The following is a 20,125-nucleotide window of genomic DNA, read 5'->3' as shown; positions in this document are numbered from 1 at the left end:
GAGTTGAGCTGTGGTACATATCTGTTTGGGGGGGATCCTCAAAAATCAGGCGGAGGGATTTTCTGCAAGCAGACGGAGCCCTTCTTGCAGAAGACAGATTCTGGATCCAACACAGGGTTGGGATAGAAGTCAGGCATTCGCAATAAATAATGGACGCCCACCCCCTGGGCACAAGTTTAGTTATAGTATAACTAGACTGGCATTGCTGCCAACTTCAGAGAAAGATCAGTCATACATGTGGATTAATAACAAAGCAACTCTTCTCATCATAAAAGACTATAGCATTGTTGTAATCACTTGGCATTTCCTTGGCACGGAGAAGACCCACTAATTGGGTTTCTAAAGGTGTTATGGTTCAGTCTGAGGCTGAACCACTCTGGAATGTCAGCTCGTTAAGAGTTTCCAAATAAGACACCATGAGATCACTGTAACTGTGCTTTGATTCATCTTTCCCATAACGCAAAGGAATGTTGCTGCCTGGTACAGAAGCAAAACAACAGTTTGCTAGCTTAAAGGCAGAAAAGCCATTCACCCAGAAGCCTTTGCAGGTAGCCATGGTTTTGCAAGCCACCATGTGGTTTTGCAATGGGATTGACGGACACAATCTGCTGCCTGGGATGTATGTGTTCCTGAGCAAACCTCAATGAAAGGAAGGGAAGCATTGCAAAGATACTGCACTTATTTATTATTTATTTATTTAGAGTATTTTTATCCCGCCCCTCAGCCAAAAGGCTCTCAGAGCGGCTTACAATGTATCAATAAAGAAGACAGTCTCTACCCTCAGGCTTACATTCTAAAAAAAAGAAAAGACATGACACACAAGGAAAAGTGGATGGGGAGGGAAGAGGGAGAAAATAAAAAGAAATTAAGGAGACTGTTTAGGCTGGTGGGAAGGCCCTGCTCCATCCTCTCATCTCCCAATGGAGGGGCAAACCAACAGCTCCTTCTTCCCCACAAGGTGAAGATGGCAGTTAGCCCTGGGGGGGTGGGGGGGTTTCCAACTGAAGCAGGCTCTGATGGTCCCTGCCTGCTCCAGTCTCTTCACTTCTGCAGCTCACCTTCATTTCAATTCCGCTTAAGGCGGAGAAGGGATTGTACTCCATGTTGCATACAATCTGGGGGTGCGCGTAATGTTCACTTGCTCTGTAGAGCCTAGTTGCATGTAGGGAACAACCATGTTCATGATAGCAAATATTAGATCACAGTCCGACACAATCTCTGTATTGGATTGAGGCCTCCAGGACTATTGTTCGTTTTACATTTTTTTAAAAAAGAAAAGAAAATTCTCTTTCCTATTTCTCTCTCTCTCTCTCTCTCCACACAGCAGATAATAAAACAAGAAGTGGAGGAAAGTCAAAAAGGTAAGAGCGATGGCAGCTGCAAGGAGAGCATCAGGTAATAGAGTTTTTGTAACCGTAGCGCACATTCTTAATTCATTCGTTCTTTTGTTTAACTCCCCACCCCACTCCGGCAGGCTTGGATATGCTTTTGGAAGCAGTGCCTTTTTGGAAGCCTGCACTAAGGATTCAACCCATACTTCAGCTACATTTTGGAAGTTATTTATTATATTATTTATTTATTTAGAGTATTTATATACCGCTCCCCATTGAAAAATTTCGGAGCGGTGTACAAGGTAAAATGAAAATAAAAACAGAATAAAACAGTTAAAACAAAAATTTAAAAAGAAGCAAAAACAGAAATCCAAGGCTGCATGTTAGAGAAAGGCTTCTTGGAATAAAGATGTTTTCAGGAGGCGCCGAAAGGAGTACAAGGTTGGCGCCTGCCTGACCTCCAGAGGCAGGGAGTTCCACAGGAGGGGGGCCACCACGCTGAAGGCTCTTCCCCTGGGGGATTCCAATCGGAGGATGGATCTATGTGGGACCACCAGGAGCAGGCCCTCGGATGACCTCAGTGACCGGGCTGGTTGGCAAGGGAGAAGGCGCTCTCTCAGGTATCCTGGTCCAAAGTTGTTTAGGGCTTTGGACACAAGTACAAGAACCTTCAACCTGGCCCGGTAGCGAATAGGCAGCCAGTGCAGTTATGAGATAGGAGGGAACATTAAGTCCCCCGTTTTTTCTGATGCATCCTCAGATGGACAGAAACAGATCAGATTTACAGGAGCGAATGCTTGGTCCAAATGGAATTACTGAGCTCATTAAAACCTTTTGTATTTGAGGCTAGAACGTTGTAAAAAATAAAAAATTCCCCACTGATGAAGACCATGTGGGTCGAAAGGCGGTTGGGATAGCTGTATGTTTTACGTTTGTGGACTATTTAGTTTGTATTTTAATTGTATGTATTTGTTAAAGGATTAAATATTTACATTTCCAAGTGTTTATTAATACTTTTTATGTGGTTTTTTTATTTTATGTCCTGCTATTCCGCATTTCATACTAATTTTCTTAAACCTTTTTTTGTTTTCTGGATTGACTTTGGTTTAAGACGCCACTTTTTACAATATTGGCTAACTTGTGTTAACATTCAGCCCGTCGTCCTTCAGCATTTCAAGGCAGCATGTAAACCTGACACCTCCTGAAAGCTGTTTTTGTATCCTAGGGCAGCTAGCGGCACGTGTCGGAACCTTCCTAAAATCAGCCAGCATCAAACAGCGCAGAGGCCGGTATCAAAAGCTATGCCTGCTAGGACAGCTGACCCCAAATATTCCAGCAAGGAGAGCCCTAAACAGGTTGAGATTCCTCATTGGTTTTTTGCTTTCCACTAAATTTGGGGAGTGCAGTCTGTTTAGCAGCTGGAGAAGGCAACTTGTAGATTGTTGAGATTGATGATGATGATGATTTATTGCATTTTTATACTGCCCAATAGCCGAAGCTCCCTGGGCAGTTCACAAAAACTAAAACAATTCAAAGTATAAAACAAACAGTATAAAAACATGATATAAAATACACATTAAAACATACCATACATGATTAAAACATCCTGAAAACATTCTAAAAATTCACTGGATAGGCCTGCCGGAATAGATCAGTCTTTATTGCTTTTTTAAATTCTAAAAGACTGTCAAGTTGACGAATCTCCTCCGGCAGGCCATTCCACAGTCTGGGAGCAGTGGAAGAAAAGGTCCTCTGGGTAACCATTGTTAATCTAGTTTTTGCTAACTGAAGTGGATTCTTCCCAGAGGACCTGAGTATGCGGGGCGGATTGTACAGGAGAAGGCGATCCCGCAGGTAGCCTGGACCCAAACCATGTAAACGCTTTAAATATTAAATAATTTGATAGAGAAAAGTAACACAATGGGCGTTGGCTTGGCACTGTGTTGAATAGGGAAGTTTCCAAGATCTACCTCTTTGTCCTGCTATTCCGCATTGGCTCCAGCCCAGAATGTTCAACAGGAAGGTAGTTAGGAAGCTGTGAAGCTGCCTAATGTCATCACATCAATGGACCACCTAGCCCAGCATGTCTGCTGTGACTGGCTGCATCTCTCCAGGGCTTTGGAAGCCTTTTCCCAGCCCCAAATGCTGCAGAACATTTTAATCAGAGATGCTGTGGCTGATCTGGTCAAAGAGTTATTTATGATGTGTGGCTTTGGTATGTTTGGCCATAGTTTGTGGCCTTGTATGTTGCCTTCCAACAGCCATGCTAGTGGGAATGATGGGAGTTGCTGTCCAACCCATATGAAGAGTGCCAGGTTAGGGAAGGCTGCTATTGAGATTAGCACCGCATTCTACTGGCAACCTAGATGTTGCAAACTTAGCAGAATGCACTGACCTGGTTAGCACATAATGTTAAGACAGGGTTCAGTGTTACATGCGTGAGCCTCAGCAAGACTGAGTGAAGCCTTGGGCTCAAACATGTCCCCTCCCCACACCTTCTTCTGTACGGGAGGCAGAATAAAGTATGTCTCTGTTTCATTTCCCCTGATTCCTGGTTTGTCATTATGTAGGGACCAGGAACTGTGTCGTTAAACAAACTCTCAGGTCAAGTGCTGCACCAACAAACCCTGATTGTTGGTTTGCTTAACAAACCAGAGTTTGTTTTCAACAATGATTCCTGCACCAGCAAACCCTGATTGTTGGCTTGCTTAACAAACCAGAGTTTGTTTTAAACAATGATTCCTGGTTCATATTCAACACCAAGCCAAGAATCGGGGAAAGTGAGACTTAACGTTATTTTTCCTCCTGATTGTGTGGCAGGAGGAGAGAGAAATGGGCGAGCCTGAGATACATGCAAACAACACTTTAAATCTTAAAGCTGTGTTGCAGACACGGCCATCTGTTCTGCTAGGGATAGCAAGCCCAGAGAATTGTGGGCATTTCTAAAACTCACCTCCCTGGAAACCTCAGCACCCTGTAACTTGAAAACTGCTTGTTTGTTTTCCTGTAGGAGAATGAAGATGTTTTAAGCCACGTGCCATCTGAGTTTGGCTTAAATGTATCTGCAATCCACAAAGGAGGAGGTGGAGAAGGCTGTCATCCCAGAAGGGTTAGTTGAAATATTGCATGCGTGACGCAGAGGTTATTCACGATTTCGGCGTGCCTGGAGGGGGGAGCCACGGCAGAGTCACAGGATCCCAAGACCTGTCCCTTTGTTCAAAATCCAACTTGGTCCTGGCTGTTGCCAAGTCAGGCTGGAAGTTCCTAGGAGCTAAAAAAGCCATGTGTTGGGAGCAGGACTGGCATCAGCACCCAGCATCCTTGGAAAGCTTCTCAGGCTCCAGCACCCTGGCTGGACCCAAGGCTGATGCCTGCCTCGCCCACTCCGCCACACACATACACTTTTTGTCTAGCTGATGTTGACATTTCCCACAATTCCTTGACATTCATGGTTCTGGAGCACCATGAATGGCAGCCAGACCCTGCCACCTGGTGCTATTTTCAGAGCGCTGCCAGCTAAGCCCACTGCTGGAGGAGGGACTGTGCCCAGGGCCTCATCAGACCTGGATCCAGCCCTGGTGGGAAGGCAGAGGCAGTGGGAAAGCGGGGCAGGCAAAGCAAAGCAAGGCAGGTCTGTGGCAAGGACGACCATTTCCTCCTGTAGTTCAAGCTGGAGAATACACCCGGCTTTTGTAGAGAATCTGGCCTTGCTGCATGACCCCCTCTGGCCGACCGCTATTGCAAGAGCTTGTTACCCTTTGGTTCCTGTCCTGGCGTCCTTCACGTTCCGGGATCAAGACCCGCTATGAGCTTCAGGCCTTGTAAGTGCTGTTTGTTTCTCTGACAGGGCCAAATCATTGATTTCCGCGGGATGATCCAAGATGCTATCAAAGGAGCATCAAATGAAATTGCTTTGCACAGCCTGAACTGCAATCCAGATCCTTCGGTGAGTGGCATCCTTTACAGTCAGTAAAAAAATAAATTAAGAAGTAGTTGATGATGACTGGGAAAGCCGATTGGAAATCAAAGTGTAACGTGTGATGATGACTTCCTGCGCTTAAAAAAACCTTAATATTTTTTTATTTTATTTTATTTATTACATTTTTATACCGCCCAATAGCCGAAGCTCTCTGGGCGGTTCACAAAAATTAAAACCATGGGAAGCATAATAAAACAACCAACAGTCTGAAAACACAAATACAAAATACAATATAAAAAGCACAACCAGGATAAAACCACACAGCAAGAGTTGATATAGATTAAAATACGGAATTAAAACAGCAAATTTTAATTTAAGTTAAATTAGGTGTTAAAATATTGAGAAAATGGAAAGGTCTTCAGCTTGCAATGGAAGGAATTTATTTATTTATTATTTATTACATTTCTATACCGCCCAATAGCCGGAGCTCTCTGGGCAGTTCACAAAATACAGTGTAGGCACCAGGCGGACCTCTCTGGGGAGCTCGTTCCACAGCCGGGGTGCCACAGCAGAGAAAGCCCTCCTCCTAGTAGCCACCTGCCTCACTTCCCTTGGTAGGGGCTCACGGAGAAGGACCCCTGTGGATGATCTTAAGGTCCGGGCAGGTACATATGGGAGAATATTCTACATGGCATGATGGAAAACCCAGACTTTTGAAAAATGAAAATGGGGAAATATGTGTGCATTTGTTTAATTTCTGCCAATTAATTAGAATGACAGCCTAAGGTTTTTTGAAGCATTGGGAGCATGGCCTGGGGGAAAGGGATAGGTTAGGGCTCTGGCTGGCAACGAGGCCTTAACAGGGGCCATATTTTGAACCAAGCAAGGGGGCAGGGCCGGGAACCGTAGTCCTGCCTGTTGACTCACCTCCATAGAAACTGACACACACACACAAGGGCTCCTTAACCTCTTTTCCCCAATGGCAGGGCTAGGCATGAGGCCCAGAGGAAGCAGATGGCACAGCAGCGCTCCCTGTTTGTTCTGGGCTCATGCTAAGCAAGGCAGGAGTCAAGGCAGGACCTTGGAGAGCGCCCTGCATACGGTACTGTCTGGAGTATTCTCCCATAAGGAGCTGTTGTCCCAGCAGAGACCTGCCGTCAACTGAGGCCTTAAGAAGCCTGGTCTTTCAGTGGCTCCAGCCCAGCTGGTTGCTGACTGTAGTTCTCACAGGGCTAGCATCTGTTTCTGCAGTCCCATGCTCCTGCACGGCTGGTGGACAGGAAAAGCTGTAAGAGGAGTCATTCTCAGAGTCAGGTGATGGGAGATAACTATGTTCTCTGGCCAGAAAGGTCTCTAAGGGGGTGCTGAGGGCTTCCCCTGAAACGAGGTAACCAGTGGCCCATCTGAATCAGAGTCCTCCTCAGAGTAGTGTGGAGCCTCAGAGCCTGGGGACATGATGACCCTTGTATGAACTGCAAGAAGGGTCATCAGCTGAGTTCTCCCCTTTATGCACCTCAGCTACTCACTCCCATTGGCTCCATCTTGGCTCACCCAAGAGAATGAGCCGCTGTGATGAAGAAAAGGAGGATTCTCTTGGAGCCTCAGGTGCTTTTCATACGTTGAAGAGGGCACTGAGGACCGCATCGCCTGTGTCTCAGTTCAGGAGAGAGAGAGAGGGAGGAAGAAAATACCGAAGGCTGCCTCGTTCCAGGCCAGAGTATTTGTCTACTTTGTCTGAATGGCAGCCGCTCTCCAGGGTCTTGGTGTAAGGTTATTTCTTCATTTGAAATTTTACTAATTATGTGTAAGATTGGGGTTATAAAAGTTCGTTGGCATAGCATAGAGCAAGAAGCTTTTGGGGGCATGGAATGGGTTTAAATGGGAGTACAGGTGGTAAGCGTAATGCTTTAATAGTAAATGGGCAAATAGGCGTACACACACAGAACACTGTATCAGTGTTTAGATGCTTTAGTTTGGATGAGGCCTGATAGAAAATGATTTGGAAATATGATCTGATATTGCTCAAAGACGTTACTCATGAGAACTTGCAACTTGTTATTGCTCAAAAGACATATGTCATATGAACTTGTGACTTATACCAACTGTATGTATTCGGTATGCTTTCTCTGCTGTGGCACCCCGGCTGTGGAATGAGCTCCCCAGAGAGGTTCGCTTGGCGCCTACAGTGTACTCCTTTCGTCGCCAGCTGAAGACCTTTTTATTTTCTCAACATTTTAACACTTAATTTAACATAAATTTAAACTTTGCTGTTTTAATTCTATATCTTAACCTATATCAATTTTTGCTGTGTGGTTTTAATCCTGGTTGTGCTTTTTATATTGTATTTTGTATTCACGTTTTTAAATTGTTGGTTGTTTTTATGCTTTTCATGGTTTTAATTTTTGTATACCGCCCGGAGAGCTTTGGCTATTGGGCAGTATACAAATGTAATAAATAAAATAAATGTATTCCTTTTAAGGGAACTAGGTGAAGCGTCCAGGGTTAAGAAGAGGTGAGGTTGTGGTTGCAAAAATCACATAAGAATAGAGAAGTAAAGTAGACAAGTTGACCGCATGAAAAACAGAAGTAATGTCCATCTTTGACCTCAGAAAGGATAGAGCATTCTGGGAAGAGGATGATCTAAGTTAATGACGTAGACCAACAGATTTAGCCATTTCAGAATAAATTAATATGTATTAGGAGGGAGGTGTTTGTCTTTGAGAAGAGTATTTAAGTTTGGATACACAAGACAAAGTTGTCTTCCCTTTCCCTCAGGCAAGGTTTGGTCTTGCCTGGGAGAGATGGGAGGCCCACATCATGGCAACAGACCGGTCTCATCAAAGCTGAGTCTGCCCAGATTGTGCCCAAAGCGAGACGTGCAGTTTGAAAGTCCCAAGGAGGCACGGTGAGCAAAGGGGTCCTGACACTTCCCTCTGCTGGTTGCTTTTCTCTCTGCAGTCCCTCCCCCAGAAACTGTTCCCCCGGCCAGGATGACTTGCAGATCTGGGGTGGTAGTGGGGATATAGGAAGCTTTGGCATTCCCTGCACATGTGCATCTTTGCTGCTTTAAATTGCATCCTGCTTTAGACGCAGTTAGGGTAGGCGATGTAGCTCAGTGGTAGACCCCTTGCTTTGCATGCGGAAGGTCTCTGGTTCGATCCTCGGCATCTCCAGGCAGGGCTAGGAAGGAATCCTGCCTGAAACCTTGGAAAGGCATTGCTGCCAATCAGTGTCCACAATACTGGGCTAGATAGACCCACGGTCTGACTCAATATAAGGCAGCTCCTGATGTTCCTATGGGATCGAGATTACTGTTTTGGGGACGTGCTGCCTTAGGTAGCCTGGAAGTTATGGAGATGCGTGGGTGGGGATGGGAAATGGCCAAGGAGATCTAAAGCGCTGTGGGTTCTTCATCGCGACCATCTGAAACCAACCCCAGATGCCTGCCCGCGTTCTTGAACGTCTGGCCCTTTTCCCAGATGGCCTTCAGTACAGCTTCATCTTGATGCTTGCATAGTGTGTGACCTCCGAACTGGGAGATCCCGTGGTTACTTGAAGATTGGGCCTCCTTTGATCATACGTTGGATGCCATATCCAGGGTACAGGACAATTCCCTGTCCAAATAACCACAGCGTCTCCTGAATTTGAAAAGATGGGCGAGAGTATGTGAGCCTGATGGAACAGGGAGTGGGAATTCATGTCTCTGAAGACGATCTAACATATAAAAGGCTACTTCAAAATGGAGTTGGATGTTTAAAGTCCCATTTGGTGGTATCTCTAGGTAACTCAAAACAATACCGCTGAGCATATTTCATTTGTTTGTGTTTTAAATAGGAACGATTATTAAAACCTCTGGGCGCCTTTGTCGGGATGACGGGTGAAATGAGAGAACTTGCGGCCGTTGTGAGCAGGGTGAGATTGAGCCTTTCTCTTCAGTCCTGCAATGTGTTCCGAGTACTAGCCGAGTTGGTATTGAGGAATTGATCCTCCGTTTCTCCACCTCTCAGTACAAGGAGCCAGGCAGGACCCACAGAAGGAGCATCTATGGAGATCTTCGTGCATTTTTGCACAATCCAGTAGGGAAGGTTTCCTGCATGAGCCCCACAAAAGGAACTTCTAACTCTTACTCAGCTCCTGTCCACTTCAGTGGGGTCCAGACAGGAGACTTTCCTGCCCAGTTGCACACTCTTTGTACCCATGTAAGAAATGGTCGCTGGCAGAAGAAAGAGAGAGGGCTTGATGGTTTATCACCGTAACCTTGAACAGCAGCTTGTGTGTTTCCAGCTCTCTGCTCTGACAGGCAGCCGCACTCAGCCCACGGAGTGGCTTGGACAGTTGAGAGCTTCTGGATCCGTTCTTTCAAAAAGAAGATCCAAAAGATCCTCTCTCATAATACTAGGGACCCAATGGGGTCACCCCATGAAGCTGGATGGGGGGAGATTCAGGACAGATAAAAAGAAGTACTTCTTCACGCAGCGCATAGTTAAATTCTGGAATTCGCTACCACAAGATGTAGCGATGGATACCAATTTGGATGGCTTTAAAAGGGGGTTACACAAATTTCTGGAGGAGAAGGCTATCAGTGGCTAAAAGTCCTGATAGCTATGTGCTACCTCCAGTAGCAGAGGCAGTAAAGCCTGTATACACCAGTTGCTGGAGGCTGCTGTTACACTCATGTCCTGCTTGTGGGCATTTTATTTATTTATTTATTTATTTAAGCATTTTTATGCCGCCATTCAGCCAAAAAAGGCTCTCACAGCGGCTTACAAAAGTCTTTCTTGACAGTCCCTGCCCACAGGCTTACAATCTAAAAGACATGACACAAAAGGAAAGGGGACTGGGAGGGAGGAGGAGGAGGAGGGGGAAAGGAAAGTAAATTCAGGCACTACAATCTTAGTTGCAAAGTTCAGCAGTTACAGGTGACAGCAGGAGGGAGGGGGCTCTCAGCTGGAGCTGGACCCAGGCATGGTGGAGAGGTGCCTGGCTGCTGCTTCCTCCCTCACTGGTGGCCTCTGCAGAGACAGTTGGTAGCAGGAGGGAGGGGGCTCTCAGCTGGAGCTGGACCCAGGCCCGGTGGAGAGGTGCCTGGCTGCTGCTTCCTCCCTCACTGGTGGCCTCTGCAGAGACCTGGTTGGTGACTTTGTGAACAGAATGCAAGACTAGATGGACCCTTGGTCTGATCCAGAAGGGCTCCTCTTACGTTTTTAAGAAAGGAACCATTCAAGCAACCCTCAACCTCTAAACTTGAGGGAGTCTCAAATGTTTTGTCCAATGCAACACAGGGGAAGGGCGCAAGAATTTGTAAGAGTGCAGTCTTATGCCTGTAGGACTTTTTCTTTTTTGACTGAGCAACTCCCAGCCAGCCCTGTTGGCCCTAATCATGCACAAAGTGTGGTGAAATTCCAAGCCTCTTCCTCCTGTGCTTATGCAGGGCAGCCTTAGGGTGGCCCAGCCGGTGCTCGCCCTGGCTGAGGAATGCTGTTGTAGGACTGTTTTCATCTAAACACAATGCTCAAGCAAAAGTTAAGGGTATACATACAATGAAACCATAATATTTAATGTACAAAAAAGTAAAATAAAGATTATTTATTATTTATTTATTTTATTTATTTATTTTATTTAGAGTATTTTTATCCCGCCCCTCAGCCAAAAGGCTCTCGGAGCGGCTTACAATGTATCAATAAAGAAGACAGTCCCTACCCTCAGGCTTACATTCTAAAAAAAGACATGACACACAAGGAAAAGTGTACGGGGAGGGAAGAGGGAGAAAATAAAAAGAAATTAAGGAGACTGCTTAGGCTGGTGGGAAGGCCCTGCTCCGTCCTCTCATCTCCCAATGGAGGGGCAAACCAACAGTTCCTTCTCCCCCACATGGTGAAGATGTTAGCCCTGGGGGTGGGGGGGTTTCCAACTGAAGCAGGCTCTGATGGTGCCTGCCTGCTCCAGTCTCCCTCGCATCTTCTTCCCCACAGGGTGACGATTAACAATAATATCACATTAAAAGTACAATAGCATATTGCACAGATCACAGTGTGTCTAAAACTTCAAAGAAAGAGGCCAAACACGTTTCGGCGGAAAAAGTCTTCGTCAGTGGCCAATACTAGAAAGCAATATACAAAAAAAATGTTACATGAGTGTACATACATGAGTAAATGGACCAAACACAGCTAACTGATTGTAATTTAGAATATGGACACAAGGGTGTGAATATAGAACAGAGCTGCCCTGTGAAGAGAGACTGAAAGAACTGGGCATGTTTAGCCTGGAGAAGAGAAGATTGAGGGGAGACATGATAGCACTCTTCAAAGACTTAAAAGGTTGTCACACAGAGGAGGGCCAGGATCTCTTCTCAATCCTCCCAGAGTGCAGGACACGGAATAACAGGCTCAAGTTACAGGAAGCCAGATTCCAGTTGGATATCAGGAAAAACTTCCTGACTGTTAGAGCAGTACAACAATGGAGTCAGTTGCCTGGTGAGGTTGTGGCCTCTCCCACACTAGAGGCCTTCAAGAGGCAGCTGGACAAGCATCTGTCAGGGATGCTTTAGGGTGGATTCCTGCATTGAGCAGGGGGTTAGACTCAATGGCCTTGTAGGCCCCTTTCAACTATGATTCTATGAACATACCGGGCTGCTGTTTACTCCCTGCAGGTAAACCAGCCAGCCTTAACGCCATTCTTCTAAAGACTATGACCTAGGCGGTGTAAAAGGCTGTGAGTATACCTTGGTTTTGTTCTTTCCACTAGTTTATGGAAAGTAAAATTCTTAAGGAATTCTGATTAACAACATGGGACTGCTATTTGTATTATTTTTGTAAATATTGTATTATTCTTTTTAGGATTCCCGACATACTTTTAAAGGGGAGTGACATCTTATATCTTATATCACACATGTGTGAGAATTGTAAAGTAAACCTGCAGGGAGTAAACAGCAGCCCGGTATGTTAAACAGCTCTGTTCTATATTCACACCCTTGTGTCCATATTCTAAATTACAATCAGTTAGCTGTGTTTGGTCCATTTACTCATGTATGTACACTCATGTAACATTTTTTTTGTATATTGCTTTCTAGTATTGGCCACTGACGAAGACTTTTTCCGTCGAAACGCGTTTGGCCTCTTTCTTTGAAGTTTTAGATACACTCTGATCTGTGCAATATGCTATTGTGCTTTTACAGAGAGGTCCGCCTGGCGCCTACACTGTACTCCTTTTGTCGCCAGCTGAAGACCTTTTTATTCTCTCAGTATTTTAACATTTAATTTTAACTTAAATTTAAATCTTACTGTTTTAACTCTGTATTTTAATCTTATATCAATTTTGCTGCGTGGTTTTATCGTGGTTGTTTTTTTTATATTGTATTTTGTATTTGTGCTTTTAACCTGTTGGTTGTTTTATTATGGTTTTAATTTTTGTGAACCGCCCAGAGAGCTTCGGCTATTGGGTGGTATAAAAATGTAATAAATAAATAAATAAATGTGATATTATTGTTAATCTTTATTTTACTTTTTTGTACATTAAATATTATGGTTTCATTGTATGTATACCCTTAACTTTTGGTTGAGCATTGTGTTTTTGTTTGTTAAGGACTACACCTTTTTTTTTGGCTGTTTGTTCATCTAAACATAGACAGGATTGTATCCTTAGTGGCCTTGTTGTGTATATTAAATCCTGCCCATATGCCATAAAACCCATACACTGCAGCCCTAAGCCTAATTATTCAGCACAAAGTCCCATCAGTTTCAGTGGGATTTACTGCTAGGTGAACATTCTTAGGATTTTCAGTCCTTTGTTGAATTAACAATTTATAGCTTGTAGTCCCAAAGCAAAACAAGCCTGTCCTTCTCTGTATCACTGTTTAATTTTATAACCTGGCATAACTGAGCTTATTTTGCTGCATCATTGTTAATTAGACTTGTATGGGGAAGTAGGAGTCTTGCTGTTTAAGGAGATCGAACAATGTCTTGCAGGATATCTACCTCCACAACCCCAACGTAAAATGGGGCGATATTATTGGACTCGACGCAGCCAAGCGGTTAGTCAAGGAAGCGGTTGTGTACCCCATAAGGGTAAGCGAATCCTAAATAGCTATTTTGAATGCCGCAACACTGGCCCCTCCTTCTATACAGAATTTTGTGCCCCGAAGATTTCCTCTTCCTTTCCTTTTTTCTTTCTTTTGTTCTGCATTCTCAACATTGATTAGCTTCTATGATGGGGCCGTGGAGTGGAAGGTGTATAAGGTCGAGTTTCCTTGGTTGAACCATGACTGGCATTTTGGCTTCTTCTATTGTCTACCTGGCACTGCTGCGGTGCAGTAGTTTATAGCAACTTGCCCTCCTTGGGCTTGAGACCTATATGTCTCCCACCCCGACGGGAGTCAACAGCAGCTTTCTCCAACAGAAGCAGTGGCTTGGTGATAGAGACTCATTATTGAGAGCAGGGAGGGAGGACCCCTCTGGTCCCCCACCTGCATCCATCTCCCAGCCCCAGACCATGAAAAGAGGGGTGGGTGGGAAAATCTACCTCTTACTGTGTCTGCGTACCAACCAGTCACAATCTCTTTATCAGTGATTCTCCCTGACCAGCACATGTAGAAAGGAGAGAATGGACCCTTGGTCTGATCCAGCAGGGCTCAGTAGATGTAGAAATGTAGAAACATGCTTTAGGGTGGATTCCTGCATTGAGCAGGGGGTTGGACTAGATGGCCTCGTAGGCCCCTTCCAACTCTGCTATTCTATGATTCTATGAGAACTTTGAGCAAGGAGAGGAGCTTAGCTCTGCACTGGCTCCATTCTTCTTCTTTGCAGGGCAGCTGGAACAGGCGCATCACATAGGGATGCAGCAGCCACTGGCACCAGGCACGTCACTGGGCAGCGGCAGCCTGCCCGAAGGCCCCTTTGGCCCCGCCCCTTTTTGTCCTTGGCTCCGCCCACCATCCCAGACGCTTCTCCACAATGGAATGCGGCCCTTGGGCTGCAAGAGGTTCAACACCCCTGGTTTCAGTCCTCTCAGAGCAGGACTGGGAAAGACCTTCCTGTGCCTCGGGCCTTGGAGAGAGGCTGCCAGCCAGAGCAAACTGTATTGATCTAAACGGGCCAATGGTCTGATTCACTGCGAGGCAGCTTCATTTGTCCACTTCTCCACCACTCACTTTTTTTCCAAAGTTTGTTGGACCACTTATTATTATTAATATTATATTTATTTATATCCCACCTTTTTCCCAGTACTGGGACTCAAGGCGGTTTACAAGATTAAATTGTACAATTAAAACATATAAATATAAATTTACAAAAGTGAAAATAGAATTAAAAAACATGTTAGAATTTTTTTTAAAAAAGGTAACAGGTTAAAAGGGGGGGGGGGAGCCAGTACCTTAACACAGGTCCAGTATAGTTCCAAAAGCCTGCCGAAACAAAAAGGTTTTTGCCTGCCTCCGAATCTGTAGCACAGAGATAGGCCTAGCCTCCCTGGAAGTCTACCTGATTCCCCCACCCCACCCCATTGCTTAGGACACTTTGAGACAAGCCTCAGGCTATGCCTGCGAAGGGCTTTGGCTTCCTGCTCTCTCAGTTGAGTGCTCTGGTCCAAGTGGAAGTCTAAGTAGCAAAGCTTCACAAGAAGTTAGCATTTTGCCCGGGGGGTGGGGTGGCTTTCACTTCCTTCCCCCGTGTTCATACTGTTCAGCTACAAACTGCCCCTGTGGTTTGTGAATATAAACAGCTGAGGAACTAGCACAGGGGACTGGGAGGGGGACAGCTTGGAGGTCTGTTGAAAAACTTATTCTTTGACTCAAAGATGAAACTTCTTTGTACTTCTCAGACTCCTCCTCTTCTTTTCTCAGTATCCACAGCTATTTACGGGCATCCTCTCTCCATGGAAAGGACTATTGCTCTATGGGCCTCCAGGTACTGAAGCAGCTCATGAATCCACTCCTGCATTCACTTAGGCGCCTGTCTCGTGTCTTACACTCTGGCTGAAGGCAGGCATAACATCCTTAGCAATGGTGACAACAGGTTCTTCATCCGTGGTGTGGATCCGTCTGCATAGTATGTCTTGCAAGTTGGGTGCTAGATTAGCTGCCAGTCATGACCCTTCCCTCATACTTCAGGCGAGCTGCTTTATATAAGATAGATAGATAGATAGATAGATAGAAGAAAGAAAGAAAGAAAAGAAATCTTTTACACAATCACATCTGTATATGCATGCATTCTTAAAGAAAAGGCAAACCCATTAAACCCTTTGCAAAATTATTCTAGGTATTGAGGGTGGAAATACGTGGGTGACATTCTAGACACTAGCCAATAGGCAGTCACATATTTGTCTCCCCAAAAGATACTGTTGTTTCTACCACCATCACCATAACTTACTCTTGGACATTGGTTTTAACGCAGCTACAGTTTCCTGAGACTACGTCCACCATATTTGAAATACAACATTTGTCATTCCCTATTGTCTCATATTGCCGTAGAACCACCACCATCCAGGCTAGATACTGTGCCTGTTTTCTTCAAAGGCCTTTTTAAAGTATTTATTGCATGCAAGGAATGCACCATCGTAACTTAAGGTGCTGCTCCCAAACCCAGAAGTAGCCTCCCTTTCTCTCACTAGGGCATCCATTTCTGTGGAAATTTCATTTCCCCAGAACTTGAAACAGAATATTAAATTGCTGGAAACAGTTATATATATTTTTCATCTCATCTAGCATTTCCATTGTTTGGGTTCTGGTTGAGTGATGGTTATGAAACATTTCTGGCAATAAATCCTTTTGTTCTTTTAACTCCTTTTAAAATTATATTAATTGCAGGATATTTAATGGGGGTAAGCTAGTCTTGACCATGTAACTTAGGAAAATTATTATGAAAACATAGTGCATGTGCAGTTCCCAAGTGGGAGGAATCTCAAGTAAGGGTTGAGAGTAATGCCTACTTTCCTACACCTTTTAGGTACTGGGAAAACGCTGCTAGCTAAAGCTGTTGCCACCGAATGCAATACGACCTTCTTCAACATCTCGGCATCCACTATCGTCAGCAAATGGAGGGGTGATTCGGAAAAGCTTGTCAAAGTAAAAACTGCTTTTGTTTTCCCTGTACACCAGCAGAATTGAACAGAAAAAAAATTCTAGCAAGGAGGCCTTAGGAAGGGGTGGAAATAAGAATGTAAGAGCCCTACTGGATCAGACCAAGGGTCCGTCTCGTCCAATGTTCTGTTCACAGTGGCCAATCAGCTGCCGGTGGGAAACCTATAAGTGGAACATGAGTGCAACAAGACCATCCTGCTGTGTACTCCAGCAGCTGGTGTACCCAGGCTCTACTGCCTCTGATACTGTAGGTAGCATACAACCAGAAGGACTAGTAGCCATTGATAGCCTTGTGCTCCATGAAATTGTCTATGCCCCCTTTAAAGCCATCCAAATGGGTGGCCGTCACAACATCTTTTGGAAGCAAATTCCATGGTTCTACTTGGCACCATGTAAAGAAGTCCTTCCTTTTATCTGTCTTGAATCTCCTTAAAAGTCCTTCCTTTTATCTGTCTTGAATTTGGCAATAATAAATCCTTTCAGACACACAACTCCTAGTTCCACCCCATCCCTTTGGCTGTTTTTGCTCACACCTTGAATCTCCCCACCAATCCGTTTCATGAGATGATCCTGAGTTCTGGTGTTATGAGAGGGAGAAAGATGTCCCCCTTGTCCGCTTTCTCCAGACTGTAAAGCCAATCTTCACAGCGAAGACAACTCCGATTGTCAGAATGCTGAACTTTTGGCCTGTATCATAAGCTCTCTGGTCTTTCTGCACTGGTGTGGGAATGCAGAACCTACAGAGAACCATCTGGTTACAGTAGCAGCCTTTGAAAAGATTCAGCTCTCAGTAGGTGGTGCCATTAACTGCGAAGATTAAAGCTATAACTTCATGCCTGTGCTGGAGTTTACTTCAATGTGCATTTTAAGGCTGTCATCTTTAACCAAGAAAATCAATAACACAGGATTGTACAAGTGACGGGATGTCAGATCAACTCAGATCAATTCTGTTGGTAGGGGGTGGAAATCATCTTACCATCTCTTTTTGAACAAAAAAAGGCGTCATTTTTAGTAGTGTGGGATCCTCCACATTTTGTGTTGGTCAGACCCATCCCCCGCACCAATATTTTAATTCAGCCCAACTTCATTTGAAATTGCATTTCTTCTCTCTCTCTCTCTCTTTTTTTTAATCCTTATTTAAAAATCTACTAATGGAGCAACAATACAAGAAGTGGAATGTTTTAATCTCTAGTGACTGCTTTCGGATTTGCCCAGAATCCCTTTCTAGTATAATTTTCTTCTATCCTATTATTTGCTATATACTTGGATAGGATTTAGGAGGAAAAGATTTAAAACATAAAGACAGGATTATTTGTGTATGTTTGCTCTTTCTCTCCTCTTTTATAAGCCTTGCAGATTTAAGAAATGGTTTGTACTCCCATGTCAAGGCAATATTTCAAATATTTTCCTTGAATAGTCTTGTTGAACATGCATTTATTTCTCTTAAAATATTAGTCACTACATCAGCTAGAGGTCATAGCATAAAACAAAATACCACATAAATACAATGTTTTTTATTTATTGTATCGTATTTATAGCTCTCCATGCTATTCTATGGGTTCAGTGTGGCTTACAGCGATTTTAAATTTGGATCGCTCATATGATCATAAGAACATGACATGAAGAAGCAAACATAATCAATCACTACAGCCCAATTACATCAAGGAAACGTACAGCAATTGGCAATATTTGTTTCCATTAGTTTAGCATTTTAAAAAACATTTCTGAAGTGAAAACAAAAGAGGTCTCAGTCCTGGTAATTTTTTAAGGACCTTTGCATTTGACATAAATGGGTTGTGTTTTTTGTGTAAATACTGTTTATAGATGGCCTGGAGTGACCATCTAAACTTGGCCACCAATATGGATGGCTTTAAGAAGGGTTTTAGATGCATTAATGGAGGAATAAAGGCTATCAATGGCTACTAGTCATGATGGCCACATATATTACCTCTGGGAATTGAGGCAGTGTGTGTGTCTCAGTACCAGTTGCGAGGGAACACAAACAACTGGGCATGTTTAGCCTGGAGAAGAGAAGATTGAGGGGAGACACGATAGCACTCTTCAAATACTTAAAAGGTTGTCACACAGAGGAGGGCCAGGATCTCTTCTCGATCATCCCAGAGTGCAGGACACAGAATAATGGGCTCAAGTGACAGGAAGCCAGATTCCAGCTGGACATCAGGAAAAACTTCATGGCTGTTAGAGCAGTACAACAATGGAACCAGTTACCTAGGGAGGTTGTGGGCTCTCCCACACTAGAGACCTTCAAGAGGCAGCTGGACAACCATCTGTCAGGGATGCTTTAAGGTGGATTCCTGCATTGAGCAGGGGGTTGGACTCGATGGCCTTATAGGCCCCTTCCAACTCTACTGTTCTATGATTCTAAGTTATTGCCCTCATGACGTGCTCGTGGGTTTCCCATTGGGGCATCTGGTTGGACAGTGGATTAGATAGGCTTTTGGTCTGATCCAGCATAGCTCTTCTTATGTTCTTATCAGAATAACTGGAAATACGGTTGAACAGGAGTGTTATTTTACTTTGGGTTGTTCACTACTGCAGCCAAAACATAGTAATTGTGCATATCAGTAACTTTGGAGATTACTATTTCCCCCTGAATTGTTTTCAGGCAATCTTCTTGTTGTTATCTTATTTGCCTTGATGACAGTTTTAGGTTACAAGCAAAACAATTCGTTGGGATTTTTTTTGCACATTTGCCATTGAAAAGAATAGGAGGTGCACAAGGGCATAGTAACTTGCTTGCAAGGCTTCCTGAAAGAAGGTGAAGAGACCAAGCTCCACATGGCACCCTGGAGAACAGCTTCCAATTAGAAGAGACATTAGTGGGCTAGATCCGGGATGGGGGACATGTGGCCCTCTAGATGTTATTGGACTGTGATTCCCATTATTCTTTGCCATTGGCTATGCTGACTAGGCCTGATGGGAATTTCACTCCAACAAAATCTGCAGGGCCAGACGTTCGCTGCCCCTGGGTTAAATGGACCATCGGTCCAGCTCAAGGCAAGCTGCCTTGATGTGTTCCGATCATCCCTCTTGGATAGTGGCTTGCCATGGCAATGTAACCTTCCCAACTTTAGGCGATGGAAGAGAAGCCCCCGTCCCCATGCAAGCCAGGTTTGCCCCTCCTGACTTCTCCCTTCTTCTGAACAGGTATTATTTGAACTGGCCCGCTACCATGCCCCCTCCACAATCTTCCTGGATGAGCTGGAGTCGGTCATGAGTCAACGGGGCACTGCTCCAGGGTAACAATTTTCAAGTGGCGCGTTCTTATCAGAATAACTGGAAATGTGGATAAAACAGGAATTTTTTTTGCTTTTCGTCAGGTAGATATTTTGGCCAAATGATAAACCCAACCAAATTGCGAAGTGCTGCATGTGTGGGATGAGAACATAGAAGGAAATCTGTTGGTCCTCCCATAAAGCCCGCTTCCCTTTTCTGTCTCTGAACCTCCTTACATATGTGTGAATGCTCAGCTGGGCTCCTAAAAGCACACACAACATGCAGTTTGATCTCCCCTAAGTGAAAGCAGGTACTAGACACATCTGTATTGGAAGGAGCAGGGTTTGCAGCTCTCATTGATATTGAGAATTGGGCTGTGATCTTCTCTTTACTCGACTAGCCGTGTTAAAGTGCATGCCTTCCTCCCAGGGTAGGGCTGATGGCGCAGGAAAGCACAGGGGAAGAGCTGGCTGGGATGTCTGGCCACCAGGTCGTCTTCCCACTGAGCTCCCTCTGAGAAGTGGGGGTGTCAGGGTTCCTTCCTGTGACCTGGATCCCCTGAGCAAC

General features: G+C 44.6%; 1 protein-coding gene across 1 annotated transcript in view; it reads left to right on the top strand.

The window, feature by feature from the left end:
* KATNAL2 (katanin catalytic subunit A1 like 2) overlaps positions 1-20,125 on the top strand; it is a 44,183-nt gene that overhangs the window by 13,637 nt on the left and 10,421 nt on the right. The window contains exons 4-12 of the mRNA XM_063128707.1: positions 1,325-1,361; positions 2,557-2,686; positions 4,342-4,440; positions 5,179-5,277; positions 9,085-9,162; positions 13,215-13,313; positions 15,086-15,149; positions 16,188-16,306; positions 19,490-19,581. Of these exons, the coding sequence (XP_062984777.1) occupies positions 1,325-1,361; positions 2,557-2,686; positions 4,342-4,440; positions 5,179-5,277; positions 9,085-9,162; positions 13,215-13,313; positions 15,086-15,149; positions 16,188-16,306; positions 19,490-19,581 (817 nt within the window). The remainder of the gene's footprint in view (positions 1-1,324; positions 1,362-2,556; positions 2,687-4,341; positions 4,441-5,178; positions 5,278-9,084; positions 9,163-13,214; positions 13,314-15,085; positions 15,150-16,187; positions 16,307-19,489; positions 19,582-20,125) is intronic.

This window comes from Elgaria multicarinata, chromosome 6 (assembly GCF_023053635.1).
Source record: "Elgaria multicarinata webbii isolate HBS135686 ecotype San Diego chromosome 6, rElgMul1.1.pri, whole genome shotgun sequence".
Taxonomy (NCBI): domain Eukaryota; kingdom Metazoa; phylum Chordata; class Lepidosauria; order Squamata; family Anguidae; genus Elgaria; species Elgaria multicarinata.
The sequence above is the reverse complement of the archived record's forward strand: the minus strand, read 5'-3'. Positions and strand labels throughout refer to the sequence as shown.